The sequence below is a fragment of the Helicoverpa armigera genome, chromosome 24 (genome assembly GCF_030705265.1).
Source record: "Helicoverpa armigera isolate CAAS_96S chromosome 24, ASM3070526v1, whole genome shotgun sequence".
Classification (NCBI taxonomy): domain Eukaryota; kingdom Metazoa; phylum Arthropoda; class Insecta; order Lepidoptera; family Noctuidae; genus Helicoverpa; species Helicoverpa armigera.
Genome location: NC_087143.1, coordinates 9,900,146 through 9,912,442, shown reverse-complemented (window position 1 = coordinate 9,912,442; position 12,297 = coordinate 9,900,146). Strand labels below are relative to the sequence as shown.

Sequence of the window (12,297 nt, the reverse complement as noted above, 5' to 3'; positions counted from 1 at the left end):
TTTGGTATGTGTCTCCAAATACATAAAGTAAAATAAAGTTTATGTTGGTATATACAAAAAAAAAAAACGCATGTTCGTACCTAATTACCTGAACATAGACCCTGGTGATCACAATACAAATCACCGATACGAAGTCAATTTCAAATAAATAACTTAAGTCAAAATTAAAATAATTTCTAACACTCAAAACTCAAAACGCCCAGTAAAATAATAACATAACTCAACATAAGTATTACCTTTACAACCCAAAACACATGTTTACGACGCGAACAAAACAATTACACACGGTAAACAGAAATAGTTCAATCTCCGCTAATTTCAGCAACCACAGGTAGGATATATTTAACCGTCGGGTTAAGTTGACCTTGAACTACGGATGTTAGGACCGCAGCTTCCGTCTCTGCTACCGTTACTGTTTACGTGGTTACTTGGTTAATTGGGTTCCTGGTTAGTGGTTAACGTAGTGGTTATTTATGGATGTACCAGAATTTTAAGATTTTTTTGCTGTACAAGAAAAGATAATAATTTATATCTATAATTTTAGGCACTTTGTAGGAGTTTTCTATTGGAAATCACTTGTGTGTAAATCCGTCTAAAAGTTCGAATAATCTTAAAACACGCCTTCAGAATAGTTACAATTGCACTATATAAAAAAATGCAATTGAATAAAAACGAAATCGCGTCAAAAATACTCTCAATTTTAGCAATCCTTTGGGAGCTTTACGCAATCGATAAATCTTTTGAAAGTAACGATCTTAGATAAATGCCCCATTCACACACAATCAAAAAATCCGGAAAATTTAGATTTCTTACACTTAATGCAATTGAATAAAAACGAAATCGCGTCAAAAATACTCTCAATTTTAGCAATCCTTTGGGAGCTTTACGCAATCGATAAATCTTTTGAAAGTAACGATCTTAGATAAATGCCCCATTCACACACAATCAAAAAATCCGGAAAATTTAGATTTCTTACACTTACGCGAATATTAGACATTTAAATAAAATCACGGTCATGGGCCGTGGATGCTGTAAAGGATCCGAAAAGTCGGAATTAAATAATATTTATAACCAACAGTAGTTTAATTTAAATCCGTATAATTAAGAAACTTTACTTGCAAAAAAACCTAAAATCTGCAATTTTCACCTGTTATGCTCAATAAGGCACGCATAGAAGTACACATGGACGATATAGAAGGAGAAGTTAACTAGCGTGAACAATGTATCTTTCCACTCACTTGTGGTGTAGCCGAAGTCGTCTTCTTCTTCTGGGTCCGCCTCCTTCTCTTCTTTGCTGCGCTTTACTGCTCCAGCTGAGGCTCGGTCAATCTGGGGAGAGGAAGTTTTGTTACCATCACTGTCGTACGTCACTGGGTATGTAATATTGACAGTTTTTTAAAAGTGCGTTTCAGGTTACAAGGTTAAGATTGCAATTTTTTTCTCTTTTAGAATCTTATGAATAACTCTTCAATGCGAATCAAATTATATATTTTCCAAAAAATATTACGTGAAGATAAGGAACTGGACCCAAACTAGAAATGCCTGACTTGTTCATCGACCAATTCAAATTAATAAATGACTTGCCTTTTCTCGGTATATTTTACAGAATAAAGTTCAAGTAATTTAATTTTGCATATATTAAAAGTAATGTATTTTTGTCCAAAAGACCTTGCCTTGACCTTTCAAAAATAATAGAATTCAATGCAGCATAGTTCTTGTTACACCCCATCATCATTCACTTAACTTCCTAAAACCCCTCACCTCAACTCCCTTATCGGAATAAGTCCTGCCCTGCAATTCCCGTTCATCTTCTTCATCACTGCTCTCGGAGTCCGAGTACACTGGTTTCGGTTCCCCTGAACCTTCTTCCTTGGGCTTCTCTGATTCTCCATCAGCTTCCTTCTCCACGTCAGCTTCTGATGTTACTGTTATCTAGACAACAGGAGAAAATATAATTTCAATCAAAAATGCTACCGGCTAGGCTGGACCTAAACATAGTTAGGAAAAAGTTAGGCAGATGAAAATGGTTAGAAGAATGCTAAAGTGGCTTGTTGCGATTCTATGGGTTAACCGATTTGGATGAATATGTCACCGTAAGATTACAAACATCGTTAGATTACAATCTATCTCGAGAGATTGTAAACTGTCGAATTATTGTAAACCGTAACACCTGATTGCAATTTAACGCATTATTTTTCGCTATATTATAATCTATCGATGAGAAATTGTCAAATTGTCAACTGTCCGAAAGCTCTCCCTGATTGGTCAGTCTTTTTGTAAGATCGAGAGCGATGTAGAGCGGTCAAATTGTCAACTGGCGTAGAACGGAATGCATCTTGCGCGCTGATTGGTAGAACGTCAAAAAAGACAATGTTCTTTGCAACTCCCGGTGTCACAGCTCTTTGACGTGCAAAAATAAGTGACGGTTTAATTTTTTATAAAATCAAAAATTGTACTTAATTTTTAAGACTCAAATTACACACAATTAAAAATTGTATTAAAAATTGTATTAAAAATTGAAGTTAGTGACGAAAACGAATCGCTGCAAAACCGACTCCACGTAGTCTTGTCTGCCCTACCCCTAGAGTGCAATTCAAAACCGCGTAGGCGCGGAGGGGCGAGGCGGCCTGCGAGCTGAGGCGCAGGTAGTTTCAGCGCTCGCCGCCGCGGCTGAGGCTGGCCGGCGGAGCCGGCCAGCAAGCCGAAGCTGCGGTGGTGAGCGTGAAAACCATCTGCGACGATAAGCTCGCATGGGACCGGACCCGCAGCGCCGGAGCCGTGACAGAAGTTATGCTTGCTGCATGTTGCATGCTTACTTCCATGCTGGGTCAATTAATATGGGATGTGTTATATTTTAAACAAAAAACTCAGTAGGTACGCGTTAAAAAATTAGAAGGTAAATAAATATTTTTATGATGTCATTTAATAGTATTTAAGAAGTTTACTGTTAGAATGTATGCTACAAATTTAGATGCAAAAAAATAACCATCATGCTGAGTTGTATTTAGAGTGGAAGATAACTCGTGCCTAAGATAGTATTATTTAGATGCTCGACGCTTTATTAATTGTGGCTGACTTAGTAATTTAGAAGGCAACATACATTTTTGGGGGCGAATAATGATATTAAAAGAAGCCTGTTTAATTAGCACCCCTTTTATTTTATTTTTAAATATTAGTTTGTATTTGAAGACAAAATACCTAACTGTATTTTTATAAGAGTTATTTTTATATAAATTTAATACTTGAAGAATTTTTGAAGAGCATTTATTTTATTTAACTGACACCTCTATTTCATTCCTAACTCTACGGGAACTCCATGGGAACAGAACGGCTGGTCGTGATTGGTCGATCTTACAAAAAGACTGACCAATCAGAGAGAGCTTTCGGACAGTTGACAATTTGACAATTTCTCATCGATAGATTATAATATAGCGAAAAATAATGCGTTAAATTGCAATCAGATGTTACGGTTCACAATAATTCGACAGTTTACAATCTCTCGAGATAGATTGTAATCTAACGATGTTTGTAATCTTACGGTAACAAATACATTCTGGTAAGAAAATTATAGAACCACGAAGGTATGTGAGTACTTTTTGTACAATTGGCACTGGTCAACTTTCTGGGAAATCGTTTCCTCACCTCAAACTACTTTGTAGCTACAACATCAATAATGTAAAATGTTTATTAGTTCCAACTTTTGTTTGACCGTCATGATTAATGCGGTAATCTACATTTCATCGCGTACAACGAATTTTACTTCCACCACATAATAACTGCGATGAATGTGACCTTCAGGGACTGCTGTGTTTTCAAGGTAAAGATAAATATTTCCTCTATAACTTGCACCCTATCGTCGATTAATTATAGCAAATATTCTAAACACAACATTGGCTACATTTTTTACATAATCGGTAGTTCTAGTTTCACCTTGCATAAAATTAACCAAATTAAACATTGTGTTTTTAATACCACTCCAAAAACTACTAGTCATAACAAAGGGTATCGGGTTGTCCGGGTAACTGTATTGAGGAGATCAGATAGGCAGTCACTCCATGTGGCACACTAGTACTCAGCTGCGTGTGGTGAGACAGGAATCCGATCCTTACATAGTTGTGAAAATGTTCGGTAGATGATGATGATAATTTCTTCAAATCCCTTAAAGAGTTTTGGGGAAACCATCTCCTAAAGCTGGTGTTACCTTGATCTCATGCTGCGGCGTCTTGTCCGGATGTGGCGGTGCGGGGGAGCGGCGCGCGGAGGGGGTGGGTGACGCGGCCGGGCTTGACGCTTCCACGTCTGAAGAGTCTGTGTTCTGTAAGAATGGTGACTGTTGTTATATGCTTGATAAAAGTAGTACTCTTCTTCAGAGACAGAGTTAAATCAATTGATTTGAAGAGTGTTTAAATACCATTATAAAATTCAGAGTACAGTTCGTGCCTAATAACTTAGAAATTCGGAAGACAGTCTTCTTAATTTTTTGAATTAACATTGTCGAAAGGCTTCGCTTGTCCGGAGTTGGCTACTAGACTCAATATAGTTAAAAATATGAACAAGACCCTTCTGCATGAGCACATGTTTTAGGAGTCAAGACAAACTTCAGAATTGCAAAGTTATTTGGCGCGGACTGTACTTTTTATATCATTTTTTAAGATTTTATAGGTATGGGAGAAAGTGATAGAGAAAAGAGTGCGAGAAGAGAGTGAAATTACCCAAAACCAATTTGGGTTTATGCCAGGTCGAGGGACAATGGACGCCATCTTCGCACTTCGCCAATTGTGCGAGAAGTACAGACGTGTGCACAGGAATCTGCACATGGTGTTCATTGACCTTGAGAAAGCGTATGATAGGGTGCCTCGGGAAGTGTTGTGGTGGGCCATGAAAGAGAAAGGTGTGCCTGGGAAGTATGTGGAGTTAGTTCGTGCGATGTACAGGCAGTCCTGTACGTATGTCCGATCGTCGGCCGGCAATACTGACCAGTTCAGTGTGGCTGTGGGCCTGCACCAAGGGTCTGTTTTAAGTCCTTACCTCTTCCTGCTTATTATGGACGCCTTGACGGCGGACATACAGGAGGAGGCACCTTGGTGCATGCTGTTTGCCGACGACATCGTCCTGGTTAGTGAAGACGGACCTGAGATCCAGAGCAGATTGGGGAGTTGGCAACAGAGACTGGAGAATGTTGGCTTAAAAATCAGCAGAACCAAGACCGAATACATGTTCTGCGATTTCGGCGGTCTCTCCAGTCCTGAAGCCATAGCGCTTGATAACGCACTTCTTCCAGTCTGCTCCGATTTCCGGTACCTCGGTTCGCTTATTCAGGGCGATGGCGAAATAGATCGGACAGTTACGCACAGAATTAACGCAGGATGGATGAAATGGCGGCAGGTAACGGGAACAACTTGTGACCCTCGTATTCCCCTTAAACTTAAGGGGAAAATTTACAAGAGTATGGTCAGACCTGCTGTCTTGTATGGATCAGAGTGCTGGCCCACAAAAGCGACGAATGAAAGACATTTGCATGCGGCAGAGATGAGAATGTTAAGAGGTATGTGTGGGGTTACGCGAATGGATAGAGTGAGGAATGAGTATATAAGAGGAAGTTTGAAAGTGGCGCCGGTATCAGAAAAACTGCGTGGAAACCGGCTATCGTGGTATGGGCATGTGATGCGGAGGAATGAGAGTCATGTTGTGAGGAAGGTGATGAGTATGAACGTGGACGGATATAGTGGAAGAGGAAGACCAAAAAAACGATGGATGGATTGTGTGAAAGTAGATATGGTAAGAAAGAATGTTACTTGTGAGATGACGACAGATAGAGGAGTATGGAAGAAGAAAACATGCTGCGCCGACCCCAAATGAAATTGGGATAAGGGCAGGAGGATGATTTTTAAGATTTTATATTCAAGGGTCTCATTTACTTTAAACCCTTGTTTCTTAACCAATGTCAAAGTCACCAACCAACTTCTTCCGCTATACACAACACAGAATATTTTAACAGACTTTTCTCTTGATTCTCGCTTACCCATGCTAGTAGACTCTGCACGGTAAGAGTGACGGTATCACCGGCCGCCTTGATGAGCTGGACGGCGCGCTCATGCTGAGCTGATCGCACGCAAACACCATCCACTTCCAGGATACGGTCTCCTGTCTGTGATAAGATCAGGTTAGTAGGGTGTGAGCCAGCGTTATAACTGATGCTAAAAATGCTGGTGGTTCGTTCGTCTTCAAAAATAATGTTTATCAATGCATAGGATGAGCACCTAATTAGGCCAAAAACATCTCTATTCAAGAACCAAGGCTTGGTGCAAAAAAAAATCTAGTAGCCGTGAAAACAGACAGCTCTTAATTGATGGACTACCTGAGCGTATATAAACTGAAATACATAAAAAATCTTTACTAGCCTAGCCTAACTTATATTGTTTTTTCCTTCATATTCTCAATGAGTGAGCTGCAAGTTTAATCACCTAACATGCCCTATTGTCAAGCCCTAATAGTGTACAATAAGGAGTATTCTATTCTTTTTCAAAAGCAAACAATTTTCAAAATCTGTACTAACCTGTAACTCTCCACAGTTACCAGCAGGACTGCCGGGCACCACGTTTTTGATGAAGATGCCAAATATGGCCTTCTCCTCACCGTCATCTCCATCGCGGTTGGAGATTATGTCAACCTGAGTATAAGACACAGCAAAGTTAACAAAGAAAAATATACATTTATCGTGTTTTTATAGAAATTAATGTCAGTACCTATTATAAACAAAAATAGAAAGTATTAAGCATTGTAGCACACCCCTCGGTCGTTCTTCTTCAAGTTCTAACGACTTCGTTGTCATTGCGGCCTTAAGTTGGCAATAACGTCAAGTTAGGTAGTGCTATTAACAATTCAACCTTATCTTACAATCATTTTCAATCTTGTTGAAACAAATGTCTTTTCTTTCTTCTGCCTTTTGAAGGTATCTTTAGGTAAACTACCCACCTTCCCACCAACAATGCTGACACCCAGCGGAGCGCCAGGGCTGCGCTTGAGTGTGACCTGCCGCGGCGCCCCCCAGCGCTGCGCCGCCAGCGAGTCCGCCCGCCGCTCCGATGATACCGTCACCGTCATCGTCGGCGGACCGAAGCTGTTGGGACATAGTTAGGGTAAATAGCTGATTGTAAGTCGGTAAATCGTAAAATGTGAATCATCCACTGAGCCTTTTTTCTCAACTATGTTGGGCTCGGCTACCAGTCCACCGGACCATAGCGAAATGAGAAATGAAAAGAATAAGAATGGAAAACATGGATTGACTGCCTAAAAGAGGACATGAATAAGACGGGAGTGGATGTAAGTATGACGGTTGACATGAGAGGGAGAGGTGGAAAACATATTGCACCGATTACAAATAACTTGGAAACAAGGCAGGAAGATGAAGCTGCTCTTTTAAAATCATTAATGATGAGGTGATGTGTATCCAGCATCCAACGACAAGTTGCTTTACCAAATTAATCACTGCTAAGCAATGTCAATTCACACAGGTACTTTAGTTTCCCAAAAAAAAATACAGTACCTACTACTGAGCGCGAGGAAAACCACGAAAAGACTAGTGTCATACATAATACGGCAGACATAAAAGCATATCGACCTCCACAAAGGATCATGTCAGTGGTTAACGTAACAGTCGACCGGTTCAATTGAATAAGTGTGATGTATTACAATTGTGTGTAGCACGCTTAGAGACGCGCGAACCGCGTGGTATATCATGCGAATCTATATTATTTATCCCTGCCTTAGTAACAGATTGCCACCTCGATTTTAAGACATCACCTTCAGCGTTTTCTTGTCAAACAGGACACATGCCTCTTCATAAAGATATAAAGAATGAGCGTTAATCGCCACGCTTGCTTAAGACAGCTTAGTGCTTTCAGACTTTAAAGTCGTGGTTTTTCCTTTACCTCTACTCCATCATCACATGAACATGAGATGCTAATATTAGCGATGATCAATATTGTGTACAGTTGGCCAATTATGACGTGAGGATGTTTATTCTTGTGTTCGATATATTTATACCCATATCAGCACCCAATTATGAACAAATTGAACGCTTCCTAAATAGAATATTCTTCAAAGAGTAATTGTTGCAATTGGTCCTTCGAACCAAAAAAAGGACCTATTGTATAACACTCTCCTATTTGTAAAGCTAACCGTTTTTCCAGAATAGGTGCCTGAATGAGACCTTTTGGGGGATTGAAGTTAGTGCGTAACAAACGACGAATACTTTCACAAAGTAAGTCTGGCTGGATTTGTAAAGAAACTTGAATTAGGTATAAGAGGATCCATTGACTGAATTGAGCCGAAAATAGGATTCTATCAAAGATAAGAATGAATGAAATCTGATGAATGAAGAGTGTTAAGTGTAAGAGTGTTGCTGTATTGATGAAGTCCTGTTCTATAAATTGATTTAGCACGAACTGTCATCTCGATAAAATATAGCCTATTAAAATCACCTGGGAATAGTTAACCTTCCCAATAATGAAAGTATTAGTTTAATTTAGTTTAGTATTTCAACAAAAACTGCAAGAAAACGGAGAACCGATTGTAAAGACTGATCTTGATCTAACCTCTAATCATTAACAAGGGGTTCGTCCTTGCCAAAATTATCAAACTCCTACTCCCTTGCGTATTGAAAACAAACAAACAAAAACAAAACTCATCCCTGTCATAACCCATTAGCAGTAACATCAATAGTCGTCGTCACCGAAGCGACATATTAAACGTTCGCCCATTCGAACAAATTAAAACCGAATGGATTAAATGGATACCTGTCGACTGCCATGTGGACATGTGATGGCAAAACTCGGGGGAACGATACACTATTTCAAAGAAAAACAATTAAAAGTTCTAGATGAATTGTTATTGAATTTCAAAAGGTTCTTGAATTTAGGGGTGCGCGAATAGATTAAGAGGGAGAATAACATAGAAGAAAAGATGGATTGATTATCTGAGAGATCATTGTCTTTGCCAGAGAGCAAGGGGTACGTAAGGGATACATAAGGGGTATGTAGCTGAAATATTAAATATCTTTCTAACATTTGATATTATTTACATTATTTGGTTGGTCATGTAGCCACATAAAGTGATGTGTTTAAAGGACCGAGAGGGTAATAGAGGTTATAGGAGAACCCAGCGTCGTATAGTCCTAGGCCTGACGAAAATTTTGAGCGAAAATCTTTAACTCCAACACTATTGCTCCTTCTAATTGCTTAATGTGGTCAAAGAAAAGATGAAATAAACAACAACACTATCTTCGTAAATATTATGTTCCCGACAGTACGAGCTGCATATGTATCAATCACAAAGCGACGTGAGGGCGCGCCGCATCATATCGGTATTCATTTCCAGCGATACTACACCGACACTGCAGGAAACGTTCCCATTATAAATATTGTTGTGGTTTACTGAACTGATCAAAACAGAATTACGTGACAAACTAGACCTAGTTTTTTGTTTAAGTAGATTCTGCCAGCAGTTTCCATACGCTTCGTAAAAGCACTTCTAAGCTTATGCTAACCAAGATTCATCAAATCCGTTATTACCATTTGCGATACAAAAAAAAAATGTACACACTGTACCTTGCCACTGCTAAGTGCTAGGACAGTTTATACGCATTTATAGGCTTTAAATAGGCAAGCTTCTGTCATTGTTGAAATCTTTACTATACATACTATAAAGCTACATAATTTTTATTTGAACTCGCTAATCTGATGAATTACTAGACCAATTTGAAAAAAAAAATTGAGTTGTAGATAATTGTGCTATCCATCGTGAAAGGCTAAAGGCTACCTTTTAGTTGAGGCGTTTCACGGGACGCGTCTGAAGCTTCTAGCGGAAGATAGTGTATGTTTACCATGAGATATTTCAGTATAGACTTTGTACCTCCCAATTTTGACTATTAGGTTAGTAATTCCAATATCATGCGTAGCCTGTTTCTCTTGGTCAGTGCCCATTTTACAAAGGATACTAACACGTCTCTAACACACGTAGGAAGGTAGCGAATAACACCAACACAGTCACGTGTGTCGTCGATTTATTCCAATGACAGTCGCGTGTCTGCGTAATGATGCTAAATGGCTTCCCCACGCGTTGCGCTCAATCTTATTGTTTCATAAACAATTGCTTTAATTGCATTGCAATTATAAGCAGCATTGTATCTAAAAAATCTTTTTTTTTTTTGTAACATGCTTTTGCGTTTTGCGTGTTTCCTTTGATATATCGGAAGTGGTTTGTACTCAAAGATCTTGATCTCATTCTACAAGCAGCGACTGCCCGTCTGATCTTAGCAGTCGGTTGCTGAGCTAAAATACGTTTTTTTTTTAAAGTGGATGATGATCTTTCTATGATTATGTCAAACATCTATGATAGCTGATAACCTCCTCTTGTGGTTTCGTAGGCTCGAAATTTCTCCCCATGGAATGGGTATCCAAGGATAACTGTGGCAAGCTTAGCTTAACTTTATTAATGTGCCTCTAGTAGCCTAATTATTCTACCGCGAGAATTTTCTACTATCAAAAGTACATAAGTACCTATCCTTCAAAGTAAGAACTAAGGATGCCCTGACACTACTTGTACTAAGTTTAGAATATCTATAATTGGCTGTGAACAGGCATTCAACAGATAAACTAACGTAACATTCAAGCTAGACTTCCTCAGAGTTCACTGAAGTGGAATGAACACGATAATCACATAATTATTGAACTTAGTTAACAAGTTATCTAGTAACTGAAGGGTTCGCAACCTGAATTTGAAATTACGTGGTCCCTTTACCCAAGTACCTATCTAAGTATATTCTCGCAGGTTATATACGATAATACAGGTTTCATCAAATAACTTTGCAGCTCCGAAAAGTTAAAGTGTCCCCGAAGTTAGTTTCACATCATCTTCCTAGCCTATTCCCAACTATGTTGGAGTCGGCTTCCATTCTTGCCGGGTACAGCTGAGTACCAGTGTGCTACATAGAATGACTGCTTATCTGACCTCCTCCTCCTCAACTCAGTTACCCGGGCAACCTAATACCTACCCCTGTGTGAGACTAGTTGTCAGACTTACTTGTTTCTGAATACCCGTAACGACTGCTAAAGATGTTCACATGACAATATCATCAAATACCAACGTAAACATTTCGGACCGATCCAGGAATGTAGATCGGGACTCTTAGGCAGTTGCGCTTTTTGAAAAGATTTGAAACGACTATTAATTTTCTGACTTCCTCAACCTTGATGACCCAATATCCGCTAACCAGGTAGTGGCTTCATATATGCGCAGTAGCATTTTGTTAATAAAGGATCCGCAGTCTTTTTACAAAAAGCGTTGTGCCTACAATACACCTACGATATCATCACCTGGTATCTAATTAAACAGAATTCGATTCACTCTGATGAGGCATCGCTAATGTTCTGTTCACTAGTTCTTCCGCTCGGTGGAGCATCAAATTGTGTTAGCTGCATCCGATGCACTTTTGCCGAATACTCGGATCTGTATCGATGTTGTTAACTTGCGAATAATCGGGACACAGGGTTGTGAAGAGATAATATGTGTTTGGTGATGATTAGACAGCGCATGGTTTGTGGAGGGACGGAAGAGAATGGAAGAAGAACACATATGATCTTTCGACCCTAAATGAAATTGGTATAAAGGCAGAACTTGGATGTTTCGAGGCGGGCTGTGCCTGTAGGTCACTTTTTATCCGGGCGCGGAAAGTAGTTCCTATGAGACGTGGGCGGAATTGGTGGTGGAAGCTAATATTATTTATTTGTAATTTTACATCAAACAGGATAATTTAACCACACGTTCACTGGATCTTTACCAAATAATATGTTATTTAAAAATCAGAGCTGAAAAATACGTCTAACACCTCCAAGGTCATTTAAGCCGCTTTCATTCTGTTAGAAGCCTCATAAGTTATTGTTGAAAGAAGACATAATAGTCCAACAATTACGTTACAATGAGGAGCGTCAAGTAGTAAATACTGCTTTACAGTGTAGGTGATTATTTAAAGCGACTAACGAATGGCTGAATTTCAGAGTAGGTTCCAACAATATAGAATCACTAGCTAGCACCTACATTTTCGCCCACAGCACATATGAATTACTCCGCACACCCGGATAAAAGACGCCTAAAGCCTTTCTCGATAAATGAGCTATCTACCTCTGAAATAACTTTTCAAATCGGACCAGTAGTACTTGACATTAGCGCATTCAAGCAAATACACAAGCTCTTTTATTATCTATGTCGCATAACTTCATGCCAAGAAATTATAAGGTA

General features: G+C 39.3%; 1 protein-coding gene across 1 annotated transcript in view; it reads right to left on the bottom strand.

Moving 5' to 3' along the window:
- LOC135118620 (uncharacterized) overlaps nt 1–12,297 on the bottom strand; it is a 160,110-nt gene that overhangs the window by 82,887 nt on the left and 64,926 nt on the right. Inside the window, exons 19-24 of the mRNA XM_064041088.1 lie at nt 6,976–7,120; nt 6,557–6,670; nt 6,023–6,148; nt 4,202–4,315; nt 1,762–1,932; nt 1,239–1,329 (exon numbers count right to left, since the gene is read on the bottom strand). Coding sequence (XP_063897158.1) covers nt 1,239–1,329; nt 1,762–1,932; nt 4,202–4,315; nt 6,023–6,148; nt 6,557–6,670; nt 6,976–7,120 — 761 coding nt within the window. The remainder of the gene's footprint in view (nt 1–1,238; nt 1,330–1,761; nt 1,933–4,201; nt 4,316–6,022; nt 6,149–6,556; nt 6,671–6,975; nt 7,121–12,297) is intronic.